We start from the raw sequence: 20,986 nt of genomic DNA on the forward strand, positions 1-20,986 counted from the left end.
CCAGTGAAGGGACATCAGAACGAACCCAGCGCGGGGCAGACGCGCGGCATCGCTGCGTTCCAGAAACAAAAGACCCGGGGTTCTCTGACACGACTCACCCAGCAGAGCACCCTCACCTGCGCAATGTTGCTGATGACTTGTGGAAGCATAGTGAGTGGAAACTTCAAGATATTAAACAAGGAGAGCGAGACAAAAGCCTTTTCTGCATCCAGGGTATTCTTCTCATCCACTAAGACATAGACGGCAAACGTTGTCAATGCTACCTGAAAGGCAGAAGGTGAATTTACTGCCGGACACAGGTGACATTTTGACATTGCAAGCAGCAGTGCAGCCTGACGGGCATATGTGAAATAAAAGCATCACCACCACCATCAGGAAAACTCTTCCTATTCGACCTCTTCCACACACTTATCACATGAACAAGTTGATACCAGCTACCAACAAAAAAAAAGCGTGCAGAACCAGGCCGCCTGCCCATTACTAACGCCGCGCTTAGCTGAACTAGGAGATTGAAAAGGTGAACTGCAGAACTGAGGTACACACAAACGAGAAGCGCTTATCGAGCTGCGGTTTGGCTGCATGTCCAGCGCTGCCCAATCATGTTCTCCCATCGTCAACTGCAGGCTAAGCAAACCAAACGTATCGATGAGCAAGCAAGGCAGCACCCAGCGATGCGCTGTCACAGCGTGTGGCAGGGGCCATCCCGCAGCAGCGCTGCCGCACGCACTGCAGGGAGCAGGCACAGCAGCGTGCACGGAGCTCAGCATGAAGGAAGAGGCACGATCTCAAGGCCACTATGAACGTCCTCAGAGGGCTGGGCCTTCCACCTCGAGAGCCCCTGGCTAAGAGTATTTATGACAAAGCACTCATTGGACGCTTCTGTTCATGCAGCCACACCTCTCCACGCAAAGGGACCGCGGGGCAACAGAGTGGAAAACAGGCAAGAGAAAATAGAGGAAAAAATTAATTCCAGAATTGGTGATGTGTCATTCACGCTTTATTTTTTTTATATTAAATCAATTGAAAAAAAAGGCCGTAGCATAAAAACACTAAAACAGAGCACTGTAAGGAGAAGACAGGTAGAAATGAAAGAATAAGACACTGTACTGATCAGCAATTACATTTCTTTTGAGGTCCGCTAGTCACGACTATCTGTGAGGTTTCAGATTCTAGTTTCAGTTTGTTATGGGAAATTCTTTGAAGCGGTTGGAAATTCTCCTGAGACAGCTGCTCTCGGCTTCCAGCCGCAGGCTTTACCAATAAGTACTTTGATGCAAAAGGGCTCTACAGAACAAGCAACCTTGCTTCAAAGCGTATGAAAACCTTTTTTTTTTTTTTTCCCCCTAAAAGGTATTTATATTTTGCTCCTAGGTTCATTTGGCAAACAGTGAACTCCGCATCTCTCCTTCGAGGATGCGCTCTGTGCAATTCAGAACGTCGTGCAGATACAACTTACCAGGAACGGCGAGCTGATCCACGCAAAGTTGGACAAAGAATTGAGATAGGCAGACTTCTTCAGCACTCGCAGCTCATTCTTTCTGATCTCCAACACTTTATCTGAAAATGACGGCTCCCAAGCATACAGCTTCAGCACCTTAATGCCACCCAGGATCTCATTCATTAATTTAATACGGGAGTCTTTGTACCGCATTTGTTCCACCTAGATTGTGAGCAAACACAGGAGACAGCGTGTCACTGCAGTGACTAGATGGGAGCTCCGAACACGTTGTCTCACGGCTGTGATGGCCCTTGGCTGTTTCTAAAGAGGATGTGAAAGGAGATTAAAGAAAGTGAGAGTGTTATCTGTAAGCTCACGTGCAAGTTTACAGCTCCAAAGAAAGCGGGAGTCAAAGGAAAAGTTTGAAAAGATGAAGACAAAGGCTTTCTGCTCACCCTCACTGTCAGGAATTACATTTTCAAAACCACTTTTTAGAAAGATTCAGGCAGCTGAGAAAAATACTACCCCACCTCTTTGATTTCATCAGACTTCTTCCTGATACACACAGCTGTATTTCTCATGGGATACCTTGGAATTTGTGGTTACCCCTAGTTTCTTTTTCTTCTGTACACTGGGACACAGGGCTTCATTCAGCTACTTCAGAAAAATCAAATCCCTTCTCAGCAGGATAGACAAAATGAAAAACTGCACCCACGCGCACCAAGGTTCAGCTCTGAGCACCTTACTGCGGGCAGGGGAAAAAAGGAATGCTCCTCCTGACATGCTGCCACCCGAGAGACTCAGTGCAAAGTCTGGATGTCTCCTTAAGGCACGTCATAGTAGCACTTGTTTCTGAGGTCGTGCGTAAGCGTTATCATCTGGACTTGTTTTCCTGCTCTCACCCTTTTCACATCTGTAGATTGATTTCCTTTTTAAAGCTTCCAGCCAGTCCTGACAGGGGGCACAGCACCCGCCGCTCCCTCGATTTGTGCAGCACAAAGCCAGAGGGCACTATGATATTGCTTTTTCAGCCTTTCTTGACAGTAGACAATTAAGGGGGGAGGGAATAAAGGATATTTTTACCTCAAGGTAAAAATGCAAATTTAGCCCAGCTCTGTAGCAATGAAAATCAACGCTGCCTCTTAACATAAGAAACAAGCTGCCGGGTTTCAGTTCCCTCTACAAGCAGCCATTCCCAGCTCCATGAGCCTTTCCCTAGACGTCAGAAGCAGCTGCTAGCTCAAGGGACATGGACACAAAAACTTCTTGCTAATCCCAGCAGCTCCTCCAGAGCTGAGCCATGGAGTCAGTGCCACACCTTTAAACAGCATTCAATTCACTATGCAAAAGCTAACTGAGGGGATGCAGTTATTCAATATATCGGTACAATCTTAATCCTAAGAAAATTGGTGCAAACGGCACCTCAGTAATGACCGTGACGTTATCGATCCTTCACCTCTCGTAGCACAGCCACAAACTCAGACGATGCTCTCTCTGCTGGTACCCTACCTGGAATGCTCTGGTTTTGATTGCTATTGCAGCGTTGAATGGGATAAGTAAAACCATCACAGCAACTCCTGCCAGCACGGGAGGCCCTAGAGCCTGGATGGAAAGAGAAAAGGTAAGTTGTTGTACCGGAGTGCTGCATCCCCAGGGGTGAACATTAAAGAACCAGCAGGTCATAGAGACAGAAACGCATTGCCTCACGGAGCAACACTGGAGATAGACAGCTGCACTCCTCCCAGGGAAGTGTTCTGGTTCCACAGAACAACTGCTATGAGGAGACAGAAAAACAGCCAAGCCAGCACTGGTGATGGCAGCACGCTCTGTCATTTACCTGCTAAGTGCTTCCCAGTGGGGGTGGGGGGGGGGGGGAGTCTGAACTGATGCAGATACAGAGCTAGAGTCAATACAGAAAGGGAACAAAAAAGCTACAGAGAAGGGATTTTTCCACTGACTTCTCTCTGACCTGGGGAACCGTAATTACTGAAGTAACCCCGGTCCCACAACGTGGGTAAAGGCACACAAACCAGCAGAGCAGAACCTCGTAAAGCTGCTGCAGCTTTATGGCTCTCCAGAATAAATCCGTATGGTTACGCTGGTGCTGCTGCTCTGCACAGATTAATTGCAGGGAAACATTTAAAGGATGAAAGCCAACGTTAAAACTGAACATGGAATAAACAAGGAACTTCGCTGAAGGAAAGGAAAAAAAAGTTTATTCCAATTGAGATTTATTGATTTACTCCATGCTGTCTTCTTTATATAGCATAACATAATCTTTGCATATGACTTATATTTCCTTTTTTATTTTTTTAATTATTTCCCTCAGGCTCTCATTTGTATCAGCTACTGGGAATACTGTGATGAGTCCACACAGTGCCTATCCAAGCACGCTAGGGACAATGGAAGCATAAGGGATATCTTCTCCTTCAAAAGCATTATCTCGCCTGCCAGATGAACAAAATCATTAAGAAATGAATTCATCTTGTGTATCAGCACAAGTTATTACATCAAAACAAGGCAGCACACTAAACATATAAAAAAAAGCAGCGGTGGGTCAAAGGATCAAAAAATATGCCTGCACATCACTGAGAACATTTCTGAAGGAAGGTGACAATGTCTGTACCTGCCAGAGGAAATACAACGCCAGGAATATCTGGAGTGGTGCAGACCACAGCATATTCAGGAAAGCCACCAGATCCATGAAGCGCTGGGCATCCACTGACATCAGGTTGACAATTTCTCCAACAGTAGATGAGCGTTTTGCTGAGTTTGTGATGACTAAGGACTGAGACATAAGAGACGTTCAGTGGATTCACCGTCTCGATACATCCAAGGAAACATGGAGAAGAAATCCTCAAACGTTAGAATACAATACTCCCCAAGAACGTGGACCCCAACAAGAACACCATGATTCACACAGGCATTAACTCCTAGCCCCCAAAGAAGGCAGCTCTGTGACATGGCTTCATGTGAGCACCTCCACGTTCAGCAGTTTGTAGCGTTCTGAAGGAAACCCACCAACACTGTTCTCCTGGACCACTTTCCTGAACATTTCCCTGGAGCCAACCATTGCCTGAGCTGTGTCTAGTGACTGAGCAGCACACCCACACTAAGTTCCTGATTCCCAGAAAATTCTAGCAGCTGTAATAGAGGTACCCTGAAAAACTCACTGAAAACAAACAGACAAAACAAAATTGCTCTTCTTTAATTTCCCAGGAGGCTATTCTTCTCCAATAAGCTTGGCCACCCCTACGTATCTCAGAGCTGATGCCTCCTTCTTGCCTTTATACTCAGTGTTGTGGCCCACAAAATGCTTCCAGTCTTACCTTTCGGTATATCACTCCAGTGATCCCAGTTCTCAGCCTCATCCCAGTAACAAAGCAGTACTGGAAATGCTGGTGAAGTACGAGAGTCTGCAGCACAGCACAGATAAACATCAAAGCTGCAATCAAAAATCCCCACCAGCTTGGGGCATCTTTGTTCTCAATGAAGCTGATTAATACACTGTTTTTCAGAACATCAGGGAAGGAAAAGAGAAGAAAAAAAACACAGAGCAAGTTTAATGGGACATAACATAGCTTCCCTCAGCCGCGGCATCCTGCCACATCCTCTCTCTAGCCACAGAAAGTAAACAGCGCTCCAGGATGCAAGCTGAGTTACAACTGCAAACAACACTGCAAAGACCGTAACGCCGCAAAACCTGAGGCTCTGCCAGTGTGCACTTTGCAAATGAGCCTGCAGAAAATGAAACACGCTGAGGAAGCCCAGGTCTCCCCTGAGATCCAGGGATTAAACACACTGCTCAGTGTCTGCGCTCCGTGGGGCAGCCCCACAGACGCAGCAGGGCAGTGCAGCAGAGCAGACAGAACCAGCTTCCCACCCCAATCCTCCTCAAGTGCCCGAGTGCCTCTGCCTGGGCTGCTTCCCCACAAAAAAAATACATTAAAAGACATCTCCCTGGATGGATGCATGGAAAATTCCTCACTCCCTCTTTTTGGTAAAATGGTAGTAGCACTAAACTGGCTTCATCATCTTTTATTAATTAGCCACTTCTTACTATACGCATCTGCTCTCCCTGCAAGGCCGGAACAGCTGTCATATAACAAGCAAGTCGTGCAACGCGGTGCAACGTTCAGCCTTCCCAAAAATCACATGTGATTGCAGACTATTGACCAGAGAATAGAATTTTCCAAGTAAGAGAGGAACAGATTTGGTTCCAGGGTTCAAATAATCAGCAGGGAGGAAACAACACTTGGAAAAATGCAAAGAGCCCCAGAGCCTTGCTTTAGAGACATGAGGTTGCTGCAGCTTTCTTCTTTCAGTCTGAGATCTTCCCTTGCACACCATTCATTCATGCTCTAAGTGGACAGCTTCAGCAAAAAAACCCCAACAAACTCTTTCTAAAAAGATTGCTGAATCTTGAGGAGCACAAAACTATTTTATGTGCAACCTGCCAGACAGCCATGGCTTTTCCATTTTCTCTTGCCAGTAGCTGTGCAACCTCCAAGACTGCAGGAGCGTAGACCTGAGCAGAAATTCCCCACTATCTGTCTTGAGATATCACTGACAACATATCCAAGAATTTATGCAAACTTGAGAAATCCCCAGAATAGATTAAATTTAACGTGTTCTCAGAAGGAAGCCAGCTGCCTCCTCACTAGGGAGGCTGGAAGAAGACAGACTGCAAGCTATTAATGTCACCGTATTGGGCTGGACCCTCTTCTCAGCAACTTTCTGGGTATACCACAACCACCCACAGAACAGCATGGTCTCAGAGCACAGCTCCACAGTGCCGTTATTTTAAGGGACACTCATAGAGGAACAGAGCCCTCTCTTCCCCCCTTCCCCACATCCACAGCCCCCATCCAAACTCCGTTCCTCTCTCATGCATTACAGGGCTATGCGCCTTCGCACGGATTTGGAAACAACTGGTGGATAGAAAGCAACTGCTGCTCCCTGAGATGCTGGTGTTTCCACTGTTACATTCCTCTTAGCCAGTGACTATCTGCCGACGTTCCCACCTCGAGACTTACACTAACAGAGAAACGTGGGGATCACGCACCCTGCGCTACCAACCAAGCTGAATGGCAGCGCTCCTGGAGATGGGAAGTACAGATGTTTCTCATACAGGAAGAATTTGAGGACATATTATTTTTGACAATATTTTTCTCCCTTTTCTCTCTTTTTTTTTAATTTTATTTTACCCAAAAATTTACTGCATCTGTGTATCACACATTCTTATCACTGAGTATTACTAAGAACGCACGAACTCATCCAGAAGCTCCAGAATCTATCCCAGATGATAGCAGCACAGTCAAAGCATCATATACTTGAGCACCACACTTCATTTGTATTGTCACACTACAGCTGCCACCACCACCAACTCATGTGGGCATCAGATGTGCAGAGACTGCTGGATTCAGCAAGCAGTGCTCTGCTTCGATTTCACAAATAATCTTTTAGAACTGGGGAGAAATTGCTTTGGACTGCTACATGGCACAACAGGTAATTTGCAATCTAAAGCTGTCTACTGGTGATGGGTGATTTATGAATCTTTCATTTCAAAGAAACTTGCCCAATTTGCAGCTTCGTCCACAATAAGGAGCTCCTGTCTGAGGGTATTTCAGTGGGAGGGTGGGGGAATTTACACATGCAGCACAGTGAGGGAAATGAGTTATGCATTTCAAAAATAAACACTGCTTGCCAAAGCCAAGCCTCTGTAGGGACTACACACAGAAACTACTCTCACAGAAAACCAACCTTAGCAGCTGAGGGTTGACAAAAGAAAGCAGGTCTTGTATCAGCTTGAAGAAGGAGCCCATTAAGAAGTACGGCCCAAAGGTCCTCAACAAAGCTTTGAGGAAGGAAGGCTTCCTGCTGTGCTTCTTGTCCCTAATCAGAACTTCAGCTTCCTCTGGACCATCACCAACATGATTCAGCGCATGGTTAGATTTCTTCCTATATGTCACATCTTCTTTCCTAGGGGAACAAACCAAACAGTCAGAGACACCGACAACGTGAACATCACTGCCCTCTGGGTACAGCAGTAACATCTAAAGGAAGCCAATGAAAGCCAACTCTTCTGCAAAGATCTTCGAGACAATTCAATGAAAAATTCACCCCAAGGGCACGTGCTGCTCTCCTGGGCTCCAGGTGGGGTTTCTAGAAGCATCTCTTGGGTTTAGGCGCCTGACTTCTGCTGCTTATCAATAGAGATTGAGCGCTCTGGAAAACTATTTCCACCACGAATTGTTCTCAAAGAGCAGCCTAGCAGCTTTTCTACCAGAAATACCAAATCGCTGATAACTCTTGAGGACCGAGGGAATAACCCCAGGAATGGCAGCCAGGAAGTTTAAATCCAAGTGGAACAACGAGAAGGAAATTGGAGTCTGAGACACATAAGCCTTCTAAGAAGGGACAGATGGAAAAGAGACCCTAGAAACAGCGAAGACAAATAAAACGGCATTTGAAAAATTACTTGCAAGCACTACCAAGTGTGGTTGGATTTATGGCTCTTCTCAAAGAGCATGCAGATTTCTTTGGAGCTGGCTGGCTACGGAGCCTAATAATTCCAACAGCCTGTGAGCGTTCACAACGATGGCTGTGGCTAACAGTCCACAGGAAGAAACTTGTTCGCATCCTTCCAAATGAAGAAATGTGCAAATCCTCATTTCTTTGCAGCAAAGTCTGAGGGTGGGGTAGGGGAACCTAAACCAGACCAAACAATCTCTTTTCTTTTTCAGATGAGAACAAGCAGCTTCATCTTTATTCTTCCAGATCAAACCTGGAGAGTTTATGAGCAAAGCTTTATTTTCTGGCAACCAGGCCATTAAACGCATAGAAGGAGAAACAAGACTACTCGCCTCTGGCTCTGTGCTATTAAAAATGTTTATTACAGTCAGCTAACAGCAACGCAATAGTTCTCTTGCAGCAAAAATCCCACAGGAAATACACTCCTAGTGTTTACTACGGGTAGCTAGGTGAGGTCAGGGCTCCAGCAGCATGCGCCTGGTCGCACCCAGCTTTTTCTCAAAGCTAAACGCGTGTGCTTGGCTTTGATGATTTACGGCTCACTAGACAATACATGCTGATTATCTCATGGGAAACACACAGATTTCTCAGTGGTAATAACAAGGCCCTGAATCTTCAAATCATCATTCTCCAAGAGCGGAAGGTGACCAGAACGGGCCTACACAGGCCGCAGCACACCTCGTCCTTCCAGCACAGCTCTGGCTTCCTGGGAAGCAGCAATGCAGTAAGCGAGCAAGTAGAGATCCCAGCCATACAGCCAAAGAAGCAAAACCGAAGGGAAAACACTACCAGCGTGCTTTATTGTCTCCAGTATTATCTATAATAACAATGTGAATCCACACCGACTTAAACCCATACCGAGCTCTCCTGTAACTCATTAACAGAGAATCAATTATTATTATTTAACAGTAATTCACAAGGGTGGTTTGGAAGAGAACTGTGAAGCAATATGCACAAGAAGTTTTGTAGGTTAAGGGGATACAGCAATGTGATAATCCTTACAATTAGGTAAGTCTGAAGATGTGGCTTGCAACTGATTAAATTTTTAAAAATAAATGATTACGACGTATGCTGCCGTTACTTCTTGTGATACCCTCTACACTCACACAACTGACAGAGAGTTTTCATATGGTAAAACCTTGCTAAACAGAGTTTAAAAAGAAAAGGAAAAACAAGCCTTTCTGATGGCTTCCAGTCCATGGCTACCCATGACGAGATTTAACATGAAGTAACTGAGAATGCCTGCTTATAAATGAAGAATAAGGAAAGCCATGCAGTTTTTAGAGTTACTTGAAACCCAGCAGTCCAGAGTACAGTGATTTGTATTGGTTTTGCTCTTTTTCCCACCTGAGAATGATTAACACAGTCACCACTGCATTTTACCTGAGCTTAATACAAGGCAGAACGTATAGCTGAATTCATTGCCAGCTGGCCCCAGTTTACATGAACAATTTCCAGAACGCACTGAACCCCATGACAAAACCCCAGGCAGTTTCTGGTTTTCCAGCAGAAGTTTTCCTGGACCCTGGGTGCTTCCTGTAGTGGATGTGCTCTTACTGTAGGAAGGCCTGAGGGGTGCGATTTATCCCCATGCAGCTAAAGACCAGAACCCAGACAATGCACATTGCTCCACACTGTAAAACTAGAGATATTAAGGAAGCAAAAAAAACAACAACAAAAAAGTAAAACCATCACCACAGCATACATGCAGAGCATGAGTGGATGAGCTGCTGGTGTTAGCACTGGAAACCTTTCAGATTTTAGCTGCAAAGTAGAACTCTCCACAGCATAGTGAGCCTTGCCAAGAAGCTTATGACTTTCCCCATATTATCACACAGAAGGGTCTTTCCAATTTGGCACGGATACGCACAGAAAATAACAGAGGAAAGCCTCCATATGGAGGAGAAATCTTCACAATGAAAGGAAATGGAAGCGCAGGCATCCCCCTCATTGACATTTCTTGTCTGTAGCTCCATGAGCCCATCTCTTTGTTTGGAGACGTTCTGGACACTAACCAGTGGGAGAAAGAAATGCAGTTGCAGAACAGACGACTTCTTAAGATTAGGCTGGAGCAGAACATGTAATACAAAGGATACCCTCTCCAGCATGGATTTAACTACATGCAAATACTGACCCTATTCTATTTCCATAGGAGACAAAGGGAGATTTGCTGCTGACCTCTGAGGCAACAGGAGCAGGGTCTCAGCTCCAAGTGGGACATCCCTCTCCCTACACTCTCCCTTCATGTGCTGGGATAGCATCATATTCTTATTCCTAGGAAGTGCAGAACTGTTTACTGCTAAGAGCCTTAAGGCTGAAATTAGCCTCAGGTCAAAACCTCATGACGGTGATAATAAAGAATTCCCTTTGATTTATGGCGCCCAAAAGTTGTGCTCCAACGTGCCTAGGAGGGATGCAATTACAGGGTTAGAGATCCACCAGCCCAGTAATGGAAGTTATTCGCTTTCTCCACTCCAACCAGCTCACCCCGTTCTGTTCATACATCTTCAGCCCTTCTCCACAGGGTGAACGTCACCACCTGCCCACGCATATTTTAAGCACCTAGTTAAAAAACGTGTAGGTGGTACACAAGCCCCAGAGGGCTCCTGCTTGCCTCTGCCTAGACATCTTTAAAAAAGCAAGGCTGACTATTAATATTAATAAGGAACAGATGGAATTAGAGGTAGATGTCATGTTTACTCGGCTCATTTTCAGGGATGAACAGCTCATTAGTGCTGAATTGACTCATCAATCTCCATTTGCAGAATTGTTCAATTACTTACTGTTTACACTCTGCTTTTTCTTTGTCCCATTCTCTACTTAGTTTCTGCACAATATTTTTTGAAACATCATCTTCGTTCAGTGACCACAAATCCTTATCTTCGAGAGGTCTTTTGTAACCAAGGATTGCAAAGCTGCAAATACAGAGAAAAATAGTTCAGCTCAGTTTGGGTAACAGCACACGAAGCACTGCAGCTAACACTGGGAGCAGGCAGCTAACAGAAGTAAAAAGGGGTGTATACACAGGGAAAAAAAAGGAAAGAAACCAACAGTGATAATTACATCTGTATTTCCCCTTATTCCTTATCTTGACGTTTGCAGTCAAGGAAAGGACACTACATAGTTTTGATTACGTGTATTTTACTGAAAATATCACTTTAGAAAAGAAGGGAAATAAAAAACAACATCCATAAGCATTTGAACTGAGCTGTGATGTTAAAGGAAAACAGTGAAAATTCAGAGGTAAAAATAATCTGAATCAACTGTCAGAGACAAACGAAATGCAAAAGGGAAGCTCGCATAAGTTAAAGGAAAACCAGACTTCTCTCTCCAAACACAGGAAAATTACAGTTCCTCAGCTCTAGGCGAGATTTTGCCAAGAGATACAAATGTCTCGTTGCCATAAATCTCTACAGGAAAGCTGAACATTGAGAACTCTAAAAATTTAGAAAGATCTCACTCTCACTAAAAAGAATTTTACAAGGCTGTGGCCAGGACAATGAAGTTACACAGACAGAAGAGTGAGGATCAGCCACTTTGAAAAAACTGGGTCTTCACATGACCTTCAGCATCGATTCCACTTCGTTATCACAGAGTGGAAAAAAACCCAATCCCACATTTGACTGCAGTACACATCCCATAGCACTGCAGTATCAACAGTTGGCAGTAATGATTTGAATATAGAACCCAATTTCCTCGTGCAAAGAAAACGTCCTCGTAACAAAAGCATTCAGCCATGAGCCTCAAAGGAAACAAGACGCGTCTCGGGTGGGTGAAAAGTTTCCACTATTTTCTTCTTGTGCTACACAATCGTGCATCTTGTTCCAGGTAACGCTCCAGCACGTGGTACGCGCACCCAGGCCGTGTGCTAGCAGCCATGGCACAATTGCTGCCACTGCTCCTCACGTAAGTTTGGGCAGCGTGAGCTCTCTAAAATTGGTCTGCAAGCGTTCATATTCTGAAAGTGCTGACAGTGCTGTCAGTGAAAGAACATCCAATGTCAACTATGTGAAGGGAAAAACCTCCACATCGGTAACTCTGTACAGCACGTATCACAAATAGAGCGCGTGGCTGCCAGCTGTCCAACGCACCGCGCAGAGGAGCTCACCTTGTGAACCACCAGAACGTCAATCTGGAGAGGAAGCCCGAAGTTAGCTCTGGAGATGGATTCTACAGTGGAGGTGCGCAGGACAAAGATTAAATCAAGACAACAAGAAATGAGTCTACTTTGATCAGTTCTGTTCTATTGCATAGTTTATCGCGCGTACGTGCCTACGTCCTGATGAGACATAAATTGATCCCTGTCATTGCCCAAGTCGTGCAGATCTCCTTTCATCTTTAAAAAACGCTTATATACTGCCTTTAAATCACACTTACACGAAGTGAAATGCCATTCTATAGTTTCTGAAATGTTCATTCAAAAAACATGTACTCCTCTCTCAGCTCAGTTTAAGCATGAATCCAATTAGAGATTAAGATCCAATTAACTTGTGACACCACCGATATCTCCTGTTATTCTTGTTTCTTCATATCTATTCTCAATACATACAAAACTGGTTTATGGAGTCAAGAGACTCAGAGAGTTCAGTTAACTCTAAAGGAATGTTAAGCAAGTAGAAAACAATCTCCACAAAAAATGGTCCTGGAATAATTAATATTAAGCTTTAGTTTTCATAAATTACATTTATGAAGCAGCGAGTAGGAGGGATGCTTTCAGTAAATAGATTTTAGTCATTACTGATGGCACACATAATGGAAAAAGGCTTTAAATCCCAGTACTACTCTCCATACACACTGTTTCTTAAGGGGGATCACCAACTACAGCCAGAACCTCAGCGACAATCCAAAGCTTTCTGCAGTTACAAATATTCTCAGTGGAACTCTCAAGACACGATGAAGTCTGTAGAATGTAAAGAAAGCAAAATAAAAATACTTACAGGGTCTGTATTAGCAGGGGAAAAGAATGGAGGCTTTTCTTTAAAACATGAAAGGATCAACTCAATGATTATCAAAACAAAATAGATGTAAAACGTGGCAGACCTGAACCTCTCATTTACATGGTTCTGAAGGGAAAAAAAACACAGTAAATAGGCTTAATTGTATTTCCCACCACAAAATACACGCACACACCAACTGTTCCAGCATCTTTTGGCACGTCCTTTCTTCCCCCACAGCCGAACACTGCAAAGAAGGAATTATCTTACAAAAGTATGCACGCACTCTGTAAAGCACCTAAGTAAATGCTTCTCTCCACATTGCTTTTCATTAAATTCTGTCAACTTCAAAGTGCTTATGCACCTTGCAGCATGCAGACACCCTCTGGAATCAGGGCTACATGACATCCTTTTAAATTACCCCCAGGGGTTCTTGCAAAATCATGTCATAAGCACAGGAATTGACAACCCAGATCAGAGAACATCCATTTACCTTTTACAAGCAGTCAATGTCAAATGCTTTCAGAAGAAACAAGAAAACACTGCATTGCACAATAACAGTTCCATCTGCTGCAGAGATATTCCCTTTCCCACTCATATGAGTCCACAGTTGACTTAAAACTTCTTGCTGTGAGGGCATATCCCTTATGCAGTTCTTTCATAACCTCATGCAGTTGTGAATGCTCTCATTGTTCCCTTAAAATGTTTAGTCCTGAAGTGTAAGAGAAAGAATATTTCGTCCTCGGCAGTTGCAAGAACAGGAGGGATGGTACCCTTACACATTCCAGGACTCTGCCTTCGTAATTTTAAGTTGACTAGGGAATCAGTCATTGATAGTCCATTTTTGTACTTAATCACCGCTACTACAGTTTTAAAATTGATTTGAAGTGGTGTACAAGAGGGTCTCACCAGGGCTGCCCTGCACAGACCGTCCTTTCAGGTTTAACTCAGCTACCACTGGAATATTTACAACAGTCTGACACAGCAAGATCCTTGGGAAAAGGATAATGCTGCCAGTAGTAATAAATAAATAAACAGCGTATTAAATTCATCAACAGAACCAACACTGATTTAGCATCACTTTCACTGAGAAGTAATCACCTTCATGTTTTCCAAATACTCCTTTTCATTCTCAGCCTTTGATGATCTAATCACTGAAGCAGTCTTTGCCCTTCTTAGTGAAATCTGTTTCTTTGAAAAAAGTAACAGCATTCTTAATCTGGGAGAGCCTGCTATGCTTTCAAGCAGGAATCAGAACAGCCCAGGTTTCTTTCCTCTCCCTCCACCGTTTTGTTGTCTATATACAGCCACAGCTGGAGTAAAATTGCTGTCCTCATTGCACTGCACACTGACAAAAAGAAGGCCTAAGGAGCTGCATAACATGGTCAAGCAGTCTGAACAAGAAAGGAAGGAACAGGGGACTTGAGAAGAAAAAGGGAAGAGAAGGAAAACAGACAGAAAGCAAGTGAGAGCCTGTTCCCGTGTGTGTGTGTGTGTGTGTGTGTGTGTGTGTGCATATATGCACACACATGCACGGTGTTGGTACAGCCCTAGGATGTCTAACAGGTTTCCAGTATACCCTCAGGTCCAGAAAAATCTATATTTGGCATTGCGTGAGGAACCCCAGATCCCCTCAAGTTAGACAAGTCTGAGTCAAGACAATGGAACCAAATTTTTCTTTCTGGCAAGAGCCAGGTTCAGACCTGACTCCGAACGAGGAGATTCATTCCCTTGCCAGAGATGTTAATGCTACATTTCCTGTTCTCCGAGTGCTAACAGGGATGGCACGTTACCTGTGCTGTTGTAGTCATGATCTTAGACCGGAAAGGCCCCACGGCACAGAGCACAGACAAAAACCAGAAGATAATGAGCACTCCAGAGGACTGAACTCCTCTCAGTCTTTCGTACTGAATCAGCAATGTAGCTAACAGCTGTGAAAAGTAAGCACAGGAACATGTGAACACAACCCCGTCCCACCGCTCCCCTTATTCACAGCCCTGCTGGCAGCAGGACCGCTGCGAAAGCAGACCCCGTCACAGGGCTCGGGAACAAAACCTCCTCTGTCTAAGGGAGGCATGGAATAACTTCATGAAATAATTTGGTTCTACCATTTTCAGAGCCCTTGCTACAGAACAGGTTTTAAAACCAGGCTCTGTACCTAGGGCCATACACAATTAAGTATTAACTACAAATATATTAAGCAAATTTAAGACCTGTTATTTCTCCTATCCAGATGGACAACTGTAACTCGTCTAGAAAACAGCATTACAAATATATTAAACTTACCAAGGGAATAAAAAACTTAATGGGTACGTTTTACAGCTTCATTTTTCACACAACAGCCCCAAGCCTGTTTACTATCTTAGGCAAAGAAAATTTGGTTTCTGTTTAATGGAGGAACAACCAGCAGATAAGAGAGAGACTCTGACAAAGTCCAATGCAACGCTGAACAATGCACAAGCCAAACTCAATCATATCTCCCTGCTTCATACCCAAATCCTCTCCACGCTTGGATCATAAGCCTGGAGAAATAGATAAGAGCGAGGTAGAACAATCTCTCCATTATAAACATTTCCATTTACACAGGTGAGTCTGCAGGAGAGATACACCTGTAACTGTGGTCTTTTCAGCTGGCAAAATTTGCTTCAGTAATCTAAATACTAATTCAGCTACGAGAGTACAGGATAAGACAACAAATGCAAAGGAACCTCCTTCCTCCCTCATCCATGTACGAGTTTTCTTAGCTGCCATAAATAGAAACAGCTACGAACCACAGTGATGCCAACGACCAAGGGAGTCACAAAATAGACTGGTGCCGGCGTTCTGCTTTGCAGGAGCTCGTGGAAAGAGTAGAAGAGATCTGCCCAGCTCACACACCACAGCAGGACACCGAACAGCTGAAAGCAGTCAAACAGAAACAGTATTTGGTGAACTTATCTCCAGGGGGAATCACAGTGCTAGCAAAACCGTTATGATTCAGAGATGCCCAGCAAGACAAAGCTGTGTAAACAGCATTGCTACAGCTGCATTTCAGCTGGTGGAACTGTCCCGCTGCACTCAGACCAAGGATCCAGCCTCAACTGTTTTGCAAAGGATGCACAAACACAGCTAAGAGAAAGGTTACAGTAGTTACCCTTGAGGTTCTTTCTTTTTTTTTCTCCCCACACTATTCAGTTTTAATTGGAAACACAGGCAGCATCCTGATTAAAGGCAGATATGCTCAGAAGCGGATGCCCAGAATTTTTCTCTGGGATAACCCAGTTCTCTCATGGCCAATGGAAAGGACTTGTTCGCTTTCCTTACACCTACTCATTTATAAACCAGAGGTACTGCTGACAACAGCCACCTCTAGGCACAAGATACCGATGAAAACACATAGCTATGAAGTGGGCGCAGAGGCTTGAAAAAACACCTTCCTGTGCATATTTTCACAACGAGATGAAGTTTTCACTACAGTTACCTTAAGGTCTTTGCTTGGCAGCTTTAAGTGGTGAAGCATCACAGTGCTGGCCCACCACGGAGGCGAATTCCCTCCTGCAGAATAATGAACTCTTCATCCCACCCAGAAAGCTGTGCTCGTGGCACTACCTGCCAGCTGAGCTATCCCTCGAATGCCCCCCCAGAGATTCCTATGAGCGCTGTCGTTTCCTCTAAGTACGTTCTTTAGTCTCCCCATAAACCAGAAAGAACTTTGTGTAAGCCCTACCTTCAGCACTTGTTTTGACACTGAATTAAATGTGAACTCCTGAACTCAAACCCGCACGTTACTTGTGCAGCACTGCAGAGATCTTACCGTCTTGAACCTGCTCAACACGGAAAGCACAATGTAGCCTCTCTTAGAGCGCTTCAGGTATAGAAGATAAAAGGGTAACACAGTCCACAGATAAATACTAGGGATCCACGCCAGGATGGTGTTCTGGAAACATGGTGTCAAGTCTGGATTATCGGTGTGCACCGAAAGATTGGCATCCTGGAAAAAAAAGGAGACATCTATTAACAGGGAGGCAGAAGCTCCACCAACTGGAACACCCGCTTGAAGCTTTCCAAACAGAGCTATTCTGACAACTCGTGGTTAATCTGTAATTGTAAAATGTCTAAACACAGCTATAAATACTTGGCAAAAGCTTAAAAAGAAAAAAAAAAAAAATCCACCACACAAAACACAGAAATTTCTGCCCTCCCGTGTCTCAGAGCCGGGCCTCCATTCTGCAGCACACACGAGTGCTGTTTAAGCCTTGCTTTGCTAAGGCCTGGTTACAGGTGGCAATACAACCACATTTCTCAGGCATTCCCAGCCTGGACTGCAGTGGCTAAGCAAGAGCTTTCTCTCCAGCCAAAATCCTGGACTTGAGAGCTCGCCCAGCACGAATATCCAGCACTGGAGAGAACAAACAGATTTAGATGAAGAGCACATACCTACCCAGAAAGAAACCCTGCATTTCTAACTAGCATTTCATCCTGCTTCCTTATGTGCCTCTAATGACAACTACTTTCCTGCTCTGAACAAAGGCAAAAGGAATACATTTAACATGTAAGAGGAACATGGACTTCTCAAAGACATTTCTAGCAGTGCTTTCCATCTGCGACCCAGGACACCACGACTCTCGTGCAACTTGCAGCAAAGGATTTGAATGCACCACATCCAAACACACAGCTATGCAAGTTCAAACTAAAATAGAAATCTCAGTGCAGCTAAGGGGAACTTGTTTGTAATCAAATCTATTGGAAATACACAACTTGTGTTTTGCCATTCGATATGTCACCTTAAATACGGTAGATAAATACTGACCTGCAGGAAATTACTTTCTCATTATCAGTAACAAGCAGATGGTAAAACCAAGGCGTGCCTGAATCACAGATATCTCTGCACTAGGACCACTTACTGGTACCAAATTGTGGGCAGGTATGAGCTCTCAGCAGACACCTATTTCAGTCAAGCCTCCCCAGCCCTTAGAAATGACGGAGTGAACAATCCAAATGTACATGCTGAAGAAGTATTTCCAGGCCTGCTTTGCTTGCCAACACAAACAAAGAGATCAAATGCTGACAGCAATGGCTAATTTTAGGAGAACCGAAGAGCCACAGCGAGCTTACAGTCCTTCGACCTTGGCAACAGCCATCGGAAGGGCCACGCACGGCTGCTTCAGGCCACTTAAGACACTTCAGAGGAGCTCCTAAGCATAATGAAATGACAAAGCCCTGCCAGGTTCCAGGATGGCTTGGCTGATCCGTAACAGCTCACTCAGTGCTTCAGCTTTGGCACCAACAAAAAGCAGATGGCAGAGGCCTCTGGAAGCAGTGACGGCACAGATCTGTTGGCTGTGCATCTGAGCTGCTCCTGGAGCAGCACCTCTCCAGCCCAGGAATGGCTCCTTTCAGGGGAAGAAAAAAACCCTCCATTTCCTACCCAGCTTTGTCCAGACCTAGGGGAAGCTTCAGCCTTGAATCAACACCACACGGGCAGTTATACTCAAATCTACTCAAATACAGGATCAAAACCAAACAGAACTCCAGCCTCGGATTCAAACTATTTCTGTTTTCCTCCAACGAGAAGGTCTCTGGTGGCTACAGAGCAGACAACGTCTAAAAGCACCTTTTTAATGGGACGAGCTCGCCAGCAGCGACCTGCCTGGGGCAGGGGATGCCCTCTGCAAGGCTGCAGCTGGAAGGCTCCCAAATTCTAAATCTGGCACTTGTCTACTCTCATTTATTTTACAAAATGCTCATTTCCTCTTTAAATTACACGTGGTTTAGCAGTGTCTTGGGCATGTTTGCAATCCTACTCTCTTTGCTTGCTGGAAAAAATCCTGGGAAAAGGAAAGCTGAAGAATAGCAATAGTTGGGCACGGAATTAAACGAGGATTCTGTTTACAAGAACATTCGTTGAAATAAAAGCACTCTTAATTTAAACCTTTCCTATCGGACCAGAATGTCCAGAAATGGTTTTCTGTCTGACAGCCACCTAGAGACTGCCCCAGATGTCCATTAACTCCAGGCTGAACACAAGCTGGCTATTGTATCTGAGACACAGACTGTACGGCTGCCAAGCCATTTTAAGGCTTTCATTAACTCTTATTTAAACTAGGCAAAGGACTTGAATTTTTGAGCATAAAAATACAGCTGGCCGGGAAACAAAAACTCTGTCGTTAAGAAAATAAATGAATAAAATTCAGATCTTGAGATTCAGCTCAATTAGCCCCAAGAATGAAAGCGGAACCATTTCAGTGTCCCGTGGAAGCACAGCCAGCAGCACCGGCTCGGCGGGAGCAGGGCGGGCAGCGACGTGGGCTGAGGGGAAAGTGCGTGCAGGGTGAGCTGCCACCACTGCTCGGTTCTCATTTCCCAGGGGGTTCTGTACCTAAAACACTGAAGTAGCGGAATTCCGTACAAATTACTTGCTCCCCAAAACTCCTCCTAAGACCGAACTGCTGTGGACGAGGCTGCCATGTATGCACCACGGAGCAGGGGCTCTGCTGTGAATTATTATCTTTTTCTTTTTTATCTGGGAATTTGAAAGCTGCCTTTCTCACCAAGCTCGTGCCGTTCTCATGGAGCTGGCTGCGCTATAAATCAACGCTCCCGAAGTGCACATTCCAACATCTCCAACCCTCGGCGGCACGCCGCGTCAGGATATGACACTGAGCTTCAAGGCCATCTATCCCGACCAAACCAGCGCTGTTAAACGTTGCTAAATACCCTTCAACGAGCAATCACGTTCTAGGACTCCACCCTCGAGAACAAATACAGGCAGCAGGAGCCGAGGGGACGAGCTCTGTGGCTCCTGCCTTTCCGGCTCCTGCCTTCCCTTGCCCGTGCTGCGCTCTGTCCTGATGAGCAGAACAAGTGAGATGCTGACTGCGGCCAGAAACACCCGCCAGGGCTGCAGGGTGTTCTTCAGGTTTGCTACTGAAAGAGGTCTGACACGCTGAAGGTGGATAGCACACACGTCTCCTCAGCTCACAGCAATGTGCTGCAGGATTAGAGGGGCTTGTTACAGCTTCCCAGCAGGTAAGGAGTCTCCTGGAGACTAGAACCCACCAGTCAGCAGAGCTTTCTATTCAGTTACGAGCATCACCGACACGGCCCCTGCAGCAGCCTCGATCGCACCCACCGCTCCAGCCACAATCTGTGTAAGCGTGACCTCTGTGCAGCTGGGCTCACAAGCAGATGACCAGTTAAAGCCATGACCTTGATTTAAAGGATGGCATTCAACAGGGAAAGTCCTGAGCAACATTAAATCTGCTCTAGTGCTTAATATTTTCTATTACGCTTTCCCCTCTGGAAAAGAACACCACCATTGCAAAGACCGTTCTTAAAACCGATAATGCCCGTAAGGGAAAGAACAGAACAAAGCAATGTATCTTGGGCTTCCTGCACGTCATCCCGCACAGCTTTCAAAGAAAGGGAGCCACAAACTGCCTAAAGCCAGGCTGGAAAACAGAAGCAGTGAGACTGCTGTCTATCCCTTTCCCAAACTCCAACAGTGATATTAAGACAAAGACCAGCTGTGGCTCTGGTCCCGGTTTAAAGTCCAAACCAGCTCCTATTGACCAGAGAAGCTGAAAATCGAAGTGCCTTCCACTGGCTTGAGCCAGCACCCGGCCGCTCCCCACGCAGCCCACAGCAGAGTGCTGCCAGCCCTTGGGAAGGCTTCCATCTTCTGTACCCAAGCAGTTATCTTCACCGAATGGAAAAATTAATACGTGTTTTTTCCAAGAATACTACACAGCAGGAAGAACTGCAGAAGTGATGGAAAACACAAAGTCACTCTTTATCTGATGGGAACGTGAAGGCCGAGGTGCTGATGTCATTCACACCGTACACAAGGTTAACACGTGCCACGCCATCGATTCTCCGCTGGTTATCACTGGTCAGCAGGCTATTTAAGATTAAAAATGAGATTGGAAAGCTGGCTGCAAAGATACGCAGGAAAATGGAAAGGAGTAACTGAAACTCTTCCCTGCAGCAGACAAAGATGGAAACGGTGCCTCTTGCAGAAGCGACAGACAGCGAGAACTCCAATGCAGAGAAGTCTCCCTGCCCTCCTCCCACCCCTAAGTTTGGTCCTTGTCCCACCCAT

General features: G+C 45.2%; 1 protein-coding gene across 4 annotated transcripts in view; it reads right to left on the bottom strand.

Annotated features, from left to right (window-relative positions):
- Positions 1-20,986, bottom strand: part of ABCC3 (ATP binding cassette subfamily C member 3) — a 44,016-nt gene that overhangs the window by 15,790 nt on the left and 7,240 nt on the right. For 3 of the 4 annotated variants that reach the window (XR_002443910.1, XM_021415238.1, XM_021415239.1), the window contains exons 2-13: positions 16,700-16,876; positions 15,678-15,803; positions 14,700-14,837; positions 12,910-13,035; positions 12,081-12,142; positions 10,756-10,887; positions 7,202-7,420; positions 4,768-4,945; positions 4,065-4,226; positions 2,948-3,040; positions 1,457-1,660; positions 117-263 (exon numbers count right to left, since the gene is read on the bottom strand). Coding sequence is in view for 3 of the 4 variants with exons in the window: in XM_021415238.1 (XP_021270913.1) it covers positions 117-263; positions 1,457-1,660; positions 2,948-3,040; positions 4,065-4,226; positions 4,768-4,945; positions 7,202-7,420; positions 10,756-10,887; positions 12,081-12,142; positions 12,910-13,035; positions 14,700-14,837; positions 15,678-15,803; positions 16,700-16,876 (1,764 nt within the window). In the remaining variant the exon portion in view is untranslated. Of the gene's footprint in view, positions 1-116; positions 264-1,456; positions 1,661-2,947; positions 3,041-4,064; positions 4,227-4,767; positions 4,946-7,201; positions 7,421-10,755; positions 10,888-12,080; positions 12,143-12,909; positions 13,036-14,699; positions 14,838-15,677; positions 15,804-16,699; positions 16,877-20,986 lie in introns of those variants that run through there. The other variant, XM_021415240.1, reaches the window with a different exon arrangement.

This window comes from Numida meleagris, chromosome 17 (genome assembly GCF_002078875.1).
Source record: "Numida meleagris isolate 19003 breed g44 Domestic line chromosome 17, NumMel1.0, whole genome shotgun sequence".
NCBI lineage: Eukaryota > Metazoa > Chordata > Aves > Galliformes > Numididae > Numida > Numida meleagris.